Source organism: Podarcis filfolensis, assembly GCF_964270895.1.
Source record: "Podarcis filfolensis genome assembly, chromosome: 5".
Lineage (NCBI taxonomy): Eukaryota > Metazoa > Chordata > Lepidosauria > Squamata > Lacertidae > Podarcis > Podarcis filfolensis.
In genome coordinates this window covers 8,650,835-8,666,844 of record NC_139608.1, presented here as the reverse complement: position 1 = coordinate 8,666,844, position 16,010 = coordinate 8,650,835, and the positions used below count along the sequence as shown (strand labels likewise).

General features: G+C 43.6%; 1 protein-coding gene across 1 annotated transcript in view; it reads right to left on the bottom strand.

The window, feature by feature from the left end:
- KNG1 (kininogen 1) overlaps nucleotides 1–16,010 on the bottom strand; it is a 29,088-nt gene that overhangs the window by 11,862 nt on the left and 1,216 nt on the right. Inside the window, exons 2-4 of the mRNA XM_083612867.1 lie at nucleotides 9,489–9,599; nucleotides 4,337–4,421; nucleotides 552–724 (exon numbers count right to left, since the gene is read on the bottom strand). Coding sequence (XP_083468993.1) covers nucleotides 552–724; nucleotides 4,337–4,421; nucleotides 9,489–9,599 — 369 coding nt within the window. The remainder of the gene's footprint in view (nucleotides 1–551; nucleotides 725–4,336; nucleotides 4,422–9,488; nucleotides 9,600–16,010) is intronic.

Here is a 16,010-nt window from a genome sequence, read left to right as displayed (position 1 = left end):
GTTTCTATTGATTTATTGGTCTGTTGCTTGTATAGGGTATTTTGTTTTTAATGTTTGATGTTATGTCTCACACACACACACACACACACACACACACACACAGTCGTACCTTGGAAGTCAAACAGAATCCATTCTGGAAGTCTGTTCGACTTCCAAGACATTCGGAAACCAAAGCGTGGCTTCTGATTAGCTGCAAGAAGCTCCTACAACCAATCAGAAGCTGCGGAAGCCCCGTCAGGCTTCCAAATGAACGCTCAAAAACCAGAACAGTCACTTCCGGTTTTGCGGCATTCGGGAGCCAAAACATTAGAGAACTAAGCTGTTCAAAAACCAAGGTACGAGTGTATATGTTGTAAGCTGCCCACAGTGGCTGGCGAAACCCAGCCAGATGGGCAGGATATAAATTTAAAAATTTTAAATTTATTATTATTATTATTATCCCCTGAAGAGGGTGAGGCAGACCCTGAGGTCATGACACCAGTGTATGGAGACCCAGATGATGCCAAGGAGCACATGACATTAGTTTTCCCCCACCCCAGACATATACAAACCTGACGCTGGGCTTTCACTATCTCTCCAGCTTCAAAAAGGTTTGGCATTCCGCTCTGGTTGTTATGTAGCTGTATGGCGTGTCTCAAAATGGGCAGCAACTCCAAAATCTTGGTGGATATGGATTGCCAGCAGCCTAGGCATCCGGCATGCACCCTGGTCACCTTGTCTGGGACTGAAGAACAAACAAAACAAGAACAGCACTATGCCAGCTTCGGTAAGCTGCAAAGCTCCAGCTCCACTGCCCAGTGCACAAACTGGTACAATGCAGAAAGAAAGAAATTTCCTGGGGGGAATAGTGGTTCAGGTAAGACATTCACAGTAGATGAACAACATTAAGAAAAATGTTCAACCCTCTTCCATCAGTGCCGTGGTCCCAGTCTAATTTAGGGTTCCCTGTGGCTGCTTTTAATTGAAATTTAAATAGAAGCAAGAGACCACTTCTCCAAAATGTAGGGCCCCTCAAAATCTCCCTTTTATTGCACATTCATGATGATTTGCGCTCATCTCAGTGGTCATACGTCACCCCACTTTTCACCTGCAAAGCCTTAAAGGTGGGCAAACTGCTTAACATCCAGTCAATGTTTAACTTGCAATCGGTGCACATCCTACAACATCCTGCTGAAATCATATTGCAAACTTTCTGGCTTTGCCCTGTGTTTGTTGCGCTTATAGTGCCTCTCGACAGCAGGAGTGTGGTAGCTTTCAGGAAGCATAGCAGAAGAACGATGCAGAATCAACCGACCATTAATGTATTATTATTGAGTCAGGAACATGTTGCATAATACAGCTGCCATAGAACACCAGTCAGAAGGACCCCTTTGTACAGTACAGCTATAGTCCTGCGGAACAAAATGAGCATGTGGAAACACTGCTTTTGTTTCATTTTGTTTGCTGTTTTGTTATTCTGCCGCCTTGGGCTCCTATAGGAGGCAAGGGAAAAGAAATACTACTCTTCTTTTTTGGCGACCACTCGTAGCCGAGTAAGATTGTCTTCCATAAACACGGTTTTAACAATGAGTCCGTAAGTGACTGTGGAGGCCAATTCTGGATCCACACGTCCTTCCACAGTGGGGACATTGATTCCCCAGCAGGAGTTGATCACGGTGTGGATTTGCCAAGCGTGCCTTCCTCTTAGCATGTTTCTCCCTTGCGTTCTGAGTTCGAGTGTCTTCAAAGCCCATGACACCTTTGGTAAAGGCTGTTCTCCAACTGGAGCTCTCTTAGGCCAGTGTTTCCCAGTCATCAGTGTTTATACTACATTTTTTTAAAGATTTGCCTTGAGGCAGTCTTTAAACCTCTTTTGCTGACCACCAGCATTACGCTTTCCATTTTTAAGTATGGAATAGAGCAGTTGCTTTGGAAGACGATAATCTGCACAGGCATCTGCACAGCATCTGCACAGCATGACCAGTTCAACGAAGTTGATGTTGAAGAATCATTGCTTCAACACTGGTGATCTTTGCTTCTTTCAGTACAGATATTAGTTCGCCTGTCTTCCCAGGTGATGTGTAAAGTTTTTCGGAGACACCATTGATGGACTCTTTCGAGGAGTTGGAGATGGCGTTTATAAGTGGTACTACTACTACTAATAAATTTATTTATGCCCCACCTTTTTAGCTGACAGGGACTCAAGGCAACTTACAGATAATAAAAAACATAGGAGGTGAAGGACCAGAGGAATGGAGTCGAAGGCAGAGTGGGTCTGAGCACTGTACACAAATAGTCCATCGCTGGGCTTGAACATGGCAATTTTTATTTGATTAATGCTGTGCTGCAGCATTAGTCAAACTGGCAATCTCCCCTTCTCTTGGTCCCCATGGCCATGCAAATTCATTCAGCTATTGACAACAGGGGTGCCAACTTGAATAAAATATAGTGGGGGCCCATGACACAGTGCACCCCCCCTTTGAATGGAAATGTCCTGAAACTTGGGGAGGCGGCCCCCTCAAATATTTTATTGTGGGGGCTGAAGCCCCCATGGTCCCTAGGAATTGGCTCCTGTGATTGACAAGGCACCCTGAACGTAGCAAATCCTATTCAATAGATTTGGAGGGTACTTCTAGTTTCCATGTTTCTTCAGATACAACGGGGAACTTTCCCAGACTTCGGAATCAGAGCTGTATTTTCCGGCGGTGCACAGCTCATGTAGATTTCAGCTTTCACAAAGGGGCCAGAAAGTGTCCCTGCAGAACACATACAGCTACCATTTAACAGTGACAACTAGGTGTCACCATTGCCTTATAAATGTGTTTGAGAACGAAGTTAGAAGACTTGCTGGTAGGTAAAAATAAAGCCAGCCAGCCTTTCGCAGAAAGGAGCTTAGCTAAGGTGCCTGCAAACAGTTCAGGTTCTCAGCAATTGGGGATGCATTTGCATAGGCGCTACAACATACCGTATTTTTTGCTCTATAAGACTCACTTTTTCCCTTCTAAAAAGTAAGGGGAAATGTGTGTGCGTCTTATGGAGCAAATGCAGGCTGCGCAGCTATCACAGAAGCCAGAACAGCAAGAGGGATTGCTGCTTTCACTGCGCAGCGATCCCTCTTGCTGTTCTGGCTTCTGAGATTCAGAAATATTTTTTTCTTGTTTTCCTCCACCAAAAACTAGGTGCGTCTTGTGGTCTGGTGCGTCTTATAGAGCAAAAAACACGGTAACTTGCCACAGCGCTGCCACACAAAGCTGGAGTTGCAGCTCCAAGTTCGGTGCTAAATGGCTTTAACAAACCGTATTGCAAATCCTCAGGCCTCATACACATCCGATGGGCATCAATCCTTCAGGTCTGGGCACTGCCCCCTCACATGTGTCCATCTGAGAATTTGGTAGGCTTCTTCCTCAGTTGTTCAGTCCTGCCAGCCTGGTATTCAGTTCCTAGCCTTGTTTCTTAATTACCTCAATAAACCATAAATCTAAATGAAATATGTACATGCTGGGAAATATTAATGGGGGTCTTAGCCAGGCTTCCTTCTGCTTCATGGTAAGTACTGGTAGCATATATGTCTCAAATATATTCATAGACACACAAACCCCTTCAAATACACGGACCTATTGGTTGAATATCTCCTTGTGGCCCATTTCTCAATTCCTATCTTGCTCCACACGTACTAAAGTAACCCATCACGAAATGGGCTCCTTTTAATTTAAGTAAATAGCATTTTAAAAAGCAGAGACATCACCTTGCTGACAAAGGTCCCTATAGTTAAAGCTATGGTTTTCCCAGTAGTGATGTATGGAAGTGAGAGCTGGACCATAAAGAAGGCTGATCGCCAAAGAATTAATGCTTTTGAATTATGGTGCTGGAGGAGACTCTTGAGAGTCCCATGGGCTGCAAGAAGATCAAACCTCTCCATTCTGAAGGAAATCAACCCTGAGAGCTCACTGGAAGGACAGATCCTGAAGCTGAGGCTCCAATACTTTGGCCACCTCATGAGAAGACTCCCTGGAAAAGACCCTGATGTTGGGAAAGATGGAGGACACAAGGAGAAGGGGACGACAGAGGACGAGATGGTTGGACAGTGTTCTCGAAGCTACAATCATGAGTCTGACCAAACTGCAGGAGGCAGTGGAAGACAGGAGTGCCTGGCGTGCTCTGGTCCATGGGGTCACAAGGAGTCGGACTTGACTAAACGACTAAACAACAACAAAATAAAACCAAGCTTGGGGCTTTCATCTTTTCCTGGGGAGCATTTCTTTGCAATTATCAACATGGACCATTCTTCTGCCCATTCCTAGTCACTATTTTCCTATTCGGTCAGCCTACTGTGTGCTAACTTAAAAGTACCGCCTACCAGTAATGTTAGTGCATTTCTGCAAAACGTTGGAATGTTCGGCGGAGTCATCGATGTGAACTTCAGCTTTACACTCGCCGGAGTCCTACAAGAAGTGAGAAGGACAACGATTAGTGTTTACCAGACATAAAATTCCTCTTCTCTGATAGTTATGCTGTTAGTTACTGCTAGAACTGTACTGCAAAATTTGAAGAAATGCAAAATTCTGAGAAATTCAGACCTGGGATTCTTTGGGAAGAAGGGCAGGATAGAAACTTGATACAAGATGGAAAGTGAAGCAGTCCCGACCAAAGAAGATTGGCAAACCAAGTTAATGGACTATGCTAAAATGGCGAAATTAACTGGAAAGCTCAGAAATCAAGACGACAAGAAATTTAAAAAAGAATAGGAAATGTTTATTATATATTTGCAAAATTATTGTAAACAGGTTAATGTATTGGCAGCATTTTAAGAACACTTGTAATTATAGAGATAGTATAGGAAATTTGAGATGAAAATAATTTGGAGTAGAAATGATATGCAGCTGAAAAGAAAAATTTAAGGAACCGGGGGGGGGGGGTGTCACAGGATTCGGAGAATCCCATTTTATGGAATTGATATTGTTTTCGTGTATATTTTTCTTTGTTTCTTTGTTCTTGTAGTCGTTATTGTTTTTTTTGTTTTTGTTGAAAATTTAATAAAAATTTGTTAAGAAAGAGAAACTTGATACATAAAGGAATACCTGAAGAATAAGAATTAAGGCTTTGAAAGGTCCCCTCAGTCTGGCACTTTGGCTCAGCACTGACCCAGGGCCAAACTGACTCAGATCAAGCTCTCAAATCAGTTTGCAGGCCAAGCTTAGTGCTAATTAGCGTTTAAACCTCTGATTAAACTTGTGGTCAGGAGTGGGGCAGGGGAAGAAGATGCAGCTTCACTTCCCCCACTCACAACTTTAATTACAGTTTTAAGCTGTGGTCTAAACCACAGAGCCTAGGACTTGTCGATCAGAAGGTCGGTGGTTCGAATCCCCGTGACGAGGTGAGCTCCCGTTGCTCGGTCCCTGCTCCTGCCAACCTAGCAGTTCGAAAGCACGTCAAAGTGCAAGTGGATAAATAGGTACCACTCCAGCGGGATGGTAAATGGCGTTTCCGTGTGCTCCTCTGGTTCACCAGAAGCGGCTTAGTCATGCTGGCCACATGACCAGGAAACTGTCTGTGGACAAACGCCGGCTCCCTTGGCCAGTAAAGCGAGATGAGCGCCGCAGCCCCACAGCCATCCGCGACTGGACTAAATGGTCAGGGGTCCCTTTACCTTTACCTTTTAAACATGTGGTTGGGTAGGGTTGCCATATTTCAAAAATTGTTGAGCTTCTTTGGGTGATTTTAAGTTTTTGGAGCTGTTTCTGCTTTTCCCACCACGTTGCCATACACCTGGGTTTCCCCTGACATTTTGCTGATTCAGCAAAATTCCCCCTGGACGCCATTTTTACATCCAAAAACCAGGACATGTCAGGAATTTTCCTGACGTATGGCAAGCCTATGATTGGGAGCTGGGAGGGGAAGATGGAGATGCTACAGGTCTCCTTCCTCCTTATCACACTGCAGAGAGCACGTTCATACCTTCCAATCACCAGCTGGTGAGTAGAGGGTTCAATCCTGCTGGGTGTTGCTTTGCCAGTTCCCTGCGGCAAACACTGCAGAGGCTGTTTGTCTCTCCTTCTCCCCTCCCACCCAACTGCCCTGCCTTTTGGCAACCCCAGGTGACTGACCGAAAGCCATCTCAACTGGATTCAGCTGGAGCCCAGATCAACCTGATCTGGTGTGGGATTAGGGCTTCAGCTGAATCAGGGGCAGAACCCTAATAATTACACTCCAATCTGTGCATTAGTTTAGGCTACTAGACGTGACAGCTATTCTCTGCCTCCACGGTTGGAGGCAGTAATGCATCTCAACAGCAGTTGCTGGAAGCTGCAAGAAGGGAGAGTGTTCTTCTGCTTAGCTCCTCCTTGCATGTTTTCAATAGGCAACTGGTTGGCCATTGTAAAAACAGAATGTTGGACTAGATAGGCCATTTGCTTATCCAGCAGAGTCTTCTTCTATTCTTATGGCAGCTAGACTGGTGACTGGGAGCGGCCGCTGAGACCATATAACACCGGTCCTGAAAGACCTCCATTAGCTCCCAGTACATTTCTGAGCACAATTCAAAGTGTTGGTGCTGACCTTTAAAGCCCTAAACCAGGCTTCCTCAACCTCGGCCCTCCAGATGTTTTGAGATGACAATTCCCATCATCCCTGACCACTGGTCCTGCTAGCTGGGGATCATGGGAGTTGTAGGCCAAAAATATCTGGAGGGCCAAGGTTGAGGAAGCCTGCCCTAAATGGCCTTGGCCCAGTATATCTGAAGGAGCGTCTCCACGCCAATCGTTCAGCTCGGATACTAAGGTCCAGTGCCGAGGGCCTTCTGGCGGTTCCCTCTCTGAGAGAAGCAAATTTACAGGGAACCAGGCAGAGGGCCTTCTCGGTAGTGGCACCTGCCCTGTAGAACGCCCTCCCATCAGATGTCAAGGAAATAAAACAACTATCTGACTTTTACAAAACATCTGAAGGCAGCCCTGTTTAGCGAATTTTTTAATGTTTGATGTTTCATTGTGTTTTAATATTCTGTTGGGAGCCACCCAGAGTGTCTGGGGAGACCCACCCAAATGGGTGGGGTATAAATAATAAATTATTATTATTATCATTATTATACAAGTTAGGTCATTTTTGTTTTAAAAAGTGGACCGAATAAAAATCTTTCCCCATCTCTAGTTGCCGTTGACATTTAACTGATGTTTCAAAATTATTCTATGGCCCTCTATTTTATTATTGTTTCAGGCTGTGTTCAAACATCGCCTCAGTTGCCTTCAGGCAGACTGTGTGTAAATGGAAAACTAGGTGAATAATTTAGCGTTGATATTTGAAGCTGATTTAGCCAACTCCTTCTTTGGAAACTATCATTTGTTAATGTTCTCATCCAGAACTAATCCAAGCAGGCGTTCTTTACCCAAAACGATATCCTGAGGTGATATCGTGTGATTTGTTTCCGAAAAGGATTAATCTCACATTGAAAGTTAGTTGAAAGCACGTGATAAAGGAAAATTGATCATATAATGGATCAATGCTGCAAATGTGTTTTTTTAAATCCATTGTGGGTGGCTTCATTTATTTATTTTAAAAGATTAATGTTTGCTGGAGAACTGCTTAACCGTAATTCACAATTGAATGACCAAGTACTTCGAAGCAGGGATAATCTTGCTTAGTTATTTGAAAAAACCCCTGTGTGGATATAGTCTGATGTAGTGCTAATGGCGAATATATTGATCCCTGTAAGGATGGAATTAGCATGGAAATGAATCTCTGGGTTTTTCAGCAGTAAATATATCAATAGTAGCACCACAATCTAGCAGTTGGTAGGATTTTTTTTTTGCTCACGCGGATCAGCTTTCTGATGTACACAAGCCCTTATTCCACACTGAGCTTCCCTTAGGCATCTGATTGGCCAATGCAAGGAGAAAAAGCTAGACTAGATGGGCCTCTGGTCGGATCCAGCAAGCGCTTCTCTTCCGTTTCCATCTTGGATACTGCTGTTATGTCTATTGACATTAGGTATGTGTCCTTCATGTTGGGAGACATTCTGCACAGAAACGTGTGTACCTTTAAGAAGTCTCTGTAAACTCTGGGTTAATTGGTTGCAGCTGGCCGTGGCTACAAAAGGAAAAAAGCTGCAGTTTGTCCCCTGCCTGCAGGAATAACACCCACCAGCATTTCTGTTTGTTGTTTTGTAATAAAGTCTTCGTTTAAGTTTGGTTTTACACCTGTCTCCTGGAGTCACAGTCTGTCCTCTGCCACCAGTTGAAAACCCCCCTCCAATAGGTTATGGGCCCAGGCCTGAGTGGGCAGAGACAGAGTGTGAAAAGAACCCAGAGACTGGAAGCAACTCAGCGTTTCTCAAGCAGCTGGCTGTGTGAAGGCGTTGGCAGGGAGTGTCTGTTTGAGACCAGGAGCCGAACATTGCTTCAAGCCACATGTGAGTAAGGACTGAGTGGAAAGCTGGAAGCTGGGTGGCGCCATGGCTGAACTTGGAGCTGGAGCTCAAGGGGGAGCTTCCTATTTTCCAGCAGAGAAACTGGGAGAGTCCAATTATATGTCATGGAGTTTACAAATGCAGGCGTTTTTAAAGAAAGAACAATGTTGGACTGTTATTGTTAACCCTCCTGTAAAAGATGAGGATGAAGAAGTAGATGAAGCAGACCAAAGGCCGGAGGACAAAGCCTATGCCAATTTAATTTTGAGTTTAGAGACGTCTCAGTTATCTCATGTGCGAGACCTTGAAACAGCAAGTGAGATTTGGAAAGCACTGAGAGCAATACACGCTTGTGATTTGTACATCCAAGCAAAGGGTCATACACATTGTAGCTTGCATGATTGGGCAACCAACACAATTTCATCATTGGAATCCCTGCTAAAGATGTCGGTGCGACCTGTACCCAGAGCACAGTTCTCCCATGTTCTGTGTAAAGCGTTTCCACATGGGCACTCCTGCATACCCTCCAACATCCCGCTGATCAAAATTGGGACGCTTGTTTTTTTGGTCTGGTTTTTCATGGAAACCAGAGGATTCCCTTGAGAACATGAGACACCCAAAAAACAATGGAAGAGAAGAAGAAGAGTTTGGATTTGATATCCCGCTTTATCACTACCCGAAGGAGTCTCAAAGCGGCTAACATTCTCCCTTCCCTTCCTCCCCCACAACAAACACTCTGTGAGGTGAGTGGGGCTGAGAGACTTCAAAGAAGTGTGACTAGCCCAAGGTCACCCAGCAGCTGCATGTGGAGGAGCAGGGAAGCGAACCCGGTTCCCCAGATTACGAATCTACCGCTCTTAACCACTACACCAAACTGGCTCTCGATAGCCCTTTGGCCCGGCACTCTGGCGCAAATCAGCTGACTTGCACCACAGCACGAGACCAAAATAAAAATAAAAATGGGCGTCTTTTGGTTTGATCCAATCAGAAATCAGAAATCGGGACTGTTTAGCGGTATGCGCCTGTGTCTGTTGCCCTCTCCTGTAGCACCTTCCCACCACGTTTGAGCTAAATTATACATACATTTTAGAGAGAAAATATAGATACTTACTCCCTCTGATAACAGCATGAACTCGCAGTTTTGCCAGGGAGTCGCATCTCCAGCAACGCAAGAGGTTTTCTTTAGCTGATATGTCACAATGTAATTTTGGCCAGGGCCTGGCTGAAGAAAACATTTATGTAAGTGCTCATCATTTCCACAGCGAGCCAGGAAGATCGTTTTCAGAAGGATTTCTTAATGACTTATTAATATGTGCAGCATTTTAAATGAGGCCTATTCCCCAGGATCATAAATGACCAGGCTCTTTTCTGCTGGAAACCCATTTTCCTAAAAGTGTGCAAGAAATTTTGTTTGGTAGACAGTGTATTCTCAGCTTTCTTTCTTTTTTTACATTTTAAATGCTTCTGTTCAGAATACTTCAGTGCTTTCGTTCAACCAGTGGTAGACAAATTGAAATCACTACACCTAAATATTGAAAGAGGGGGTTGCATAGTAAAATGAATAATTAAATCAGCTTTCTACATGGGGCCCTTCAGATGTTTCTGACCACTGATCTCCTCATCCCTGACCATTGACCATGCTAACTGGGGAAGATGGCCCTAGAGTCTAAAAAAACCACATGGCTTCAGTTTGGAGGAGGTGGATAAAGACTTTCCCAATCAAATTAAATATCAAAATAGAATTACCATATATCAAACACATACCCTGTGCCCCTACCCTTGGATCAATATTCATTAAAATTCAAGTAAATACCCCAAATTCATCACTGTATTTAGTTTTGAAATGTTTTTGGTACAGTGGTACCTTGGTACTCGAACACCCTAGCTCCCGAACGCCACAAACCCAGAATTAAGTCTTCCGGTTTTTCAGAAGCTGAACATCTAATGCAGCTTAGGTTATTGTATTTTAGTATTTTGTTGGAAGCCGCCCAGAGTGGCTGGGGAATCCCAGCCAGACGGGCAGGGTATAAATAATAAATTATTATTATTATTAGCTTCCACTTGAGTTCAGGAAGCTCCTGCAGCCAATCAGAAGCTGCGTCTTGGTTGTTGAACAGTTTCGGGAGTTGAACGGACTCCTAGAACGGATTAAGTTCGAGAATCAAGTTTAAATTGTTGTAACCTGCATTGGGACCCTGATGGTGAAGGGTCTCACAAACACCTTCTTTTTCTCCTCCCCTCTATAGCTTCTTTGCAAACACCCACCCGCCATCTGCTCTAGAGGGTTTTGGGGATCCTCCAGAGCATATTTTGGGTGTGCAAGAGGACTTGGAGGTGGAAGAAGTATCTAAAACCCTTTATCATTATTTCCCACAAGCCTAATCCGGACATACGATTCAGTCGCCTATGCTTGTTTCGAAGGTGCTGCCGATTTCATCTGTGTTTTAAGCTCGTGTCCAGCTCGGTTTTACTCAAAGAAAACCCAATGAAAACAATGTGCCCGAGTTGTGCGCCACAGTCAAAACCAGCAGGACATTTCTTTTAGTAAGCTTGAAGTTGTCTGCGGTTAAGCGGGGGGGGGGGGGGGTGAGAGCACCGATAGCAGCTCCCATTCTGTTCATAGAATTGCAGAATGCAGCACGTCATCAAAATTCAAATTCAAAATGTACCCACTGGTCCAAAAAGGTTGGTGCCCCCTGCTGTAAGGCCTAGTTTTTTGAAAATGGCAAATGAAGTGATAAACCTGCGTTTAGGTAGCCCCATTACATGTGGGGGAATCTCATAGCCTGATGCTAAATCACTTTGGAATGCCTTATGGGAAGCAATTTGCAGATGAAATAAATAATATACACTTCTCTTTAAAGAAAAATTAAAAATCCTCTACACATAAGAAAGAACATGGCAGCACATCCCAAAACGTAGCCTATATCAGATGTATTCAGATATCTCTTGAAGGTTTTATTCTTTTGCCTGGTAATTCCCTGACACTTAAGATCAGAGCCCATAATTTCTGAATTCCTGTTTTTACCTATATCTATCTATCTATCGCTCGATCAATCTATCATCTATCATCTATCTCTCTATCTGATGTTGTTTTTATTATGTGTCATTTTTGTATACCGCTTACAGATTAAAAAAAATATATTAAGCACTTTAGAAATGCTTCAAATAAATAAATATTTTTGCTTTCACAACAGGGCTTTCCCTTCCTCTCCTCTCTCTGTGCCCTCTCCCCCAATCTGCTCCAGAAGGTCCCTCAATCCTCTGGAACAGATTTTGATTGTGCATAGGGGGAATTGTGTGAGAGAGGAGTTGCACAAGCAGAAGTGTGTTGCGCGTGTGGAACGGCAGAATCGGACACAACACCCAGACTCATTAACTCAACTGCAGCAATTTGTGCCGAGTTAACACAGAAGCAGCAGAATGAAACTGGACCCAGCACACTGCTGTGTTTCTCTGCTACATGCCGTGAAACAGCCCTTTCTTTAACCATTTTTACTAGAACCAAGTAGTTCCATTTCAACATTTTCCTAACATTCATCAATTATTTTAAAACAGTCCTAATGATAAAAAAAGAAAAGTAAGATAATCCAATCTTCATCCAGCGTCCCTTCCTCCTGGTTCCAGATTTTGTCAGTCCTTTTTGTCACATTTATCTAGCGCATTAACCTGGTGTCCTTATATCCGAGGCCCTCAAGTCTCTTCCATGTCCCTTCCGCGGCTCTTCTTCATATTTTCCTTTCACTCGTAGGAACTCCAGCTTAGTAATAATTTTGACCCTTTTCAACAGATCAGCCCCATTTCCATAGTCCAGACTAAACTCCATGTGATATTTAAACACCTGTTTCAGATTCCCTCCAAAATTAAAAGCCCCCACAGCTCCAAACATCTGACAGCCCATTACCAGACTCAGAAAGTCCAAACATCCCGGCATGGGAGGGTCATTCCAACCCCCCATTTCCAAACCAAACTGAACTTTATCTTTCCAAATCTGTTTTTTTCCAAATTCATCTATCAAATCCAGAGGCTCATGATCCTGCAGGGCCGCAGCTCCCTCCATTTCTGACACCCAGGATTCAGCAGTATCCTCTTCTCTCATCTGTGCTATCATAGCACACTCCTGTTTTAGTTCCTGGGTAGGCTCCATGTAGTTTCCTACTGCCTGTTCAAAATTTCTGGTCGCATTAGTCATCAAGTCCGTCTTCTGGCTTAGCTGATCCAATAGGGCATTTATTTTACAGAAAGCACCCAACAGAGCTTCTGAAAACATTGTCCTGAAAGGTCACAAGTCCTTTCCCACGATTGTAATCCGTAACAGCTGCAAGCTCCTGAAGTTGGTTACAATTTCACAGTCTCCCTCTAGGGGGAAAACTTGTTTATTTTTTCTTTTAAGAACAATAGCAACAAAGTTTCTTTTTTAAGATATTCAGTCAATATTTCCAGTTACAGATAGGTAGCCGTGTTGGTCTGCCATAGTCAAAACAAAATTTTTTTTTTCCTTCCAGTAGCACCTTAAAGACCAACTAAGTTAGTTCTTGGTATGAGCTTTCGTGTGCATGCACACTTCTTCAGATACACTGAAACTTCTGTTTCAGTGTATCTGAAGAAGTGTGCATGCACACGAAAGCTCATACCAAGAACTAACTTAGTTGGTCTTTAAGGTGCTACTGGAAGGAATTTTTTTTTTTTGTTCAGTCAATATTTGTTCCTTTGAAATGCGAAAGGAAACAATGGAGTCACTATGTTACTTTTCTTTTAGCTATCTGTCAAAAACATTTGTCTCTGGTCAATGAGCTTCAAACGTCAGTCCTGACACTCCGCTCCAGGATCAGGACAGTGGAAAGTTACTTTACTTTAAACTCACTTCTGCAGGTTTAAACAATCCAAAAAGAGGTCCCCCTTCTTCTCCTGCTACCGAAGGGGGGGTCCACGATTTTAAATGATGAAAGCCAATCCTTTAAAAGTGAATTTCTATGCTCTAGTTACGTTGTCTTTGCTTTATTCTGACTACAAAGAAACGGAAGGCTGACTTCCTGTTTAGACCTTCCCGTTTCGGTACCAAACTGAAGTAAATTTTAAGTCCAATTCCTCTCTACTGGCCAATCCTTATTTAAAGTCCAATTGTTCGAGTTTTAAGTACTCACGGGTGATTCTTTAGATGCCAAATTGTCCCAGGAAAAAGGCAGCGCTCTCCGGCAATGGCTATGCGGCTTCGCTCCACGGAAAAAGCAGTAGACTCACAGCACCGCGCCACTTCCCCCTCTTCGCTTCGGAGCCCGTTTATGGGTTCCTTTGCGGGTTGGGGGGGCGCTAAAGGTGCCCGCCGAGTCCCATGGTCATCCGCCTGTGATTTTTTAAAGGGTCCCCGCTTTGCCGTAGCGGAAAAGACCCGTTTCGCGCGGAGCTGGTCCCTCCAGTTCAGAGGGAGTCCGCTATTGCCGATGGCGCCACCCCGGAAGACTGAAATTGTTCTTAACCTGAGGTACCACTTTAGCTAATGGGGTCTCCTGCTGCTGCCGCTGCGTGATTTCTGTTTTCATCCTGAAGCAAAGTTCTTAACCCGAGGTACTATTTCTGGGTTAGCGGAGTCTGTAACCTGAAGCATCTGTAAACTGAAGCATCTGTAACCTGAGGTACCACTGTATTACTGTAGAACCCCAAAGCATGTAATTTCATGGGAAGCAAAGTTCAGCTAGAAGCAGCCGCCTTGGTGTGTCATTCAGAAGTGTCACAAAAGAGTGGGATTATTGGAGTCCCTCTCACAATACCAAAGAACTTGGAGTCGTTCAGAGAAACTGATTTGCAGCAATTTGGTCTTACAATAAGAAGCAATTCATCACACAATGCTTGTGGAATTCCATCCCACAACTATGCAGCGACTATTTCTAATGCGGAGTCAAATTACTTACTTATTTACAATATTAATAGAAAGCCACCCAAAGACTTGGTCCTTGGGGGCAGCTCCTGGCACGAAATGTCAGAATACAATTAAAAACGCAGGGCAAAAATACCATAGCATTGCAGCATTGCGGTGCTGAGCAGAGAAAAATGTAAAAGCAGATCAATGCACAGCATGTGAAAACAGTACCTCACAATACTAAAATCACAGATTTGTTAAAATCTCAGGTTTTCTGTTTTTTAAAAAGCTAGGGAATAATTTTTAAAAGTCTTCACCTAGCACCAAAATGACCATAAAGGGTAGTACCAAGCGAGCAAGCCTCTCTGGGAAGGACAGTCTGATCTAAAACATATTTAAAGGGAAGGTAAGTAAAGTCATTAAGGGACACAGGTGGTGCTGTGGGTTAAACCACAGAGTCTAGGACTTGACAATCAGAAGGTCAGCGGTTCGAATCCCCATGACGGGGTGAGCTCCCATTGCTCGGTCCCTGCTCCTGCCCACCTAGCAGTTCGAAAGCACGTCAAAGTGCAAGTAGATAAATAGGTACCGCTCCGGCGGGAAGGTAAACAGTGTTCTGGCTCGCCAGAAGCGGCTTAGTCATGCTGGCCACATGACCTGGAAGCTGTACGCCGGCTCCCTCAGCCAATAAAGCAAGATGAGCGCCACAACCCCAGAATCAGTCACGACTGGACCTAATGGTCAGGGGTCTCTTTACCTTTTAAGTAAAGTCATTGGAACTTTTTGTCTTTAAAACACTCACTCACATAGGCCTAGAAACATAGATTTTATTCTGTGAGACCCCCCTGGTATCGGGCAGTATATAAATTCTCCCCCCCTTTAAACTTTATTGCAAAACAATTTACATATAACAACACAGACAAACAAATGCAATACCTCAGTGACAACTAAACATTAATGAACAACATAGCATCTAACATCACACACAATTTTGACTTCCGATTCACCTCATTGTGTTTTCTACATATTCTTAAACTTTACGCATTTCCTGTTATATCTGTTACATATCCAGAAATTTTTCTACATTTATAGTTTTAGATATTCTTTAAATGTTATCCATTCTTTACACACTTTCTGGTTTGAGTTTCCTCTTATTCTCCCAGTCATTTTTGCAAGTTCCAAGTATTCTATCATCTTCACCTGCCAGTCAAGCTTTGTAGGAATTGAGCCACATCTCCAGTTTTTTGCTACTAAAATTCTAGCCGCCATAGATGCATACATAAAGATGGTTCTAAAGTTGTTTTGGATTTTAGTGGACATAATGCCTAACAAAAAAGCTTCTGGGTTTTTTAAAAGGAGAATTTAATGATCTTTTTGAGCTTGTTGTATATTATATCCAAAAATTATCGTATCCTCACACAGTCCCACCACATGTGCATGAAGGTACCGTCCCCCCTTTTAAATCTCCAACAAACATTTGAGGGTTTTTTTTATACATTTTGGCCAGTTTGCCAATATAACTTCAATTAATAATACAGTGGTACCTCTGGTTGCAAATGGGATCCGTTCCGGAGGTCCAGTCAGATCCCAAGGTTTCCGCAATCTGAGGACCGCTTCTGCGCATGTGCGCGTGGCGAAACCTGGTCAAATACTTCCGGGTTTACCGCTTTCGCATCCTGAAGGTTACGTAACCAGAGGGTTACGTAACCGGAGGTACTACTGTAATAATAACAATGTAATCTGGGCCTAGAGCAGAGGCAGTAGTGGATGCTGATG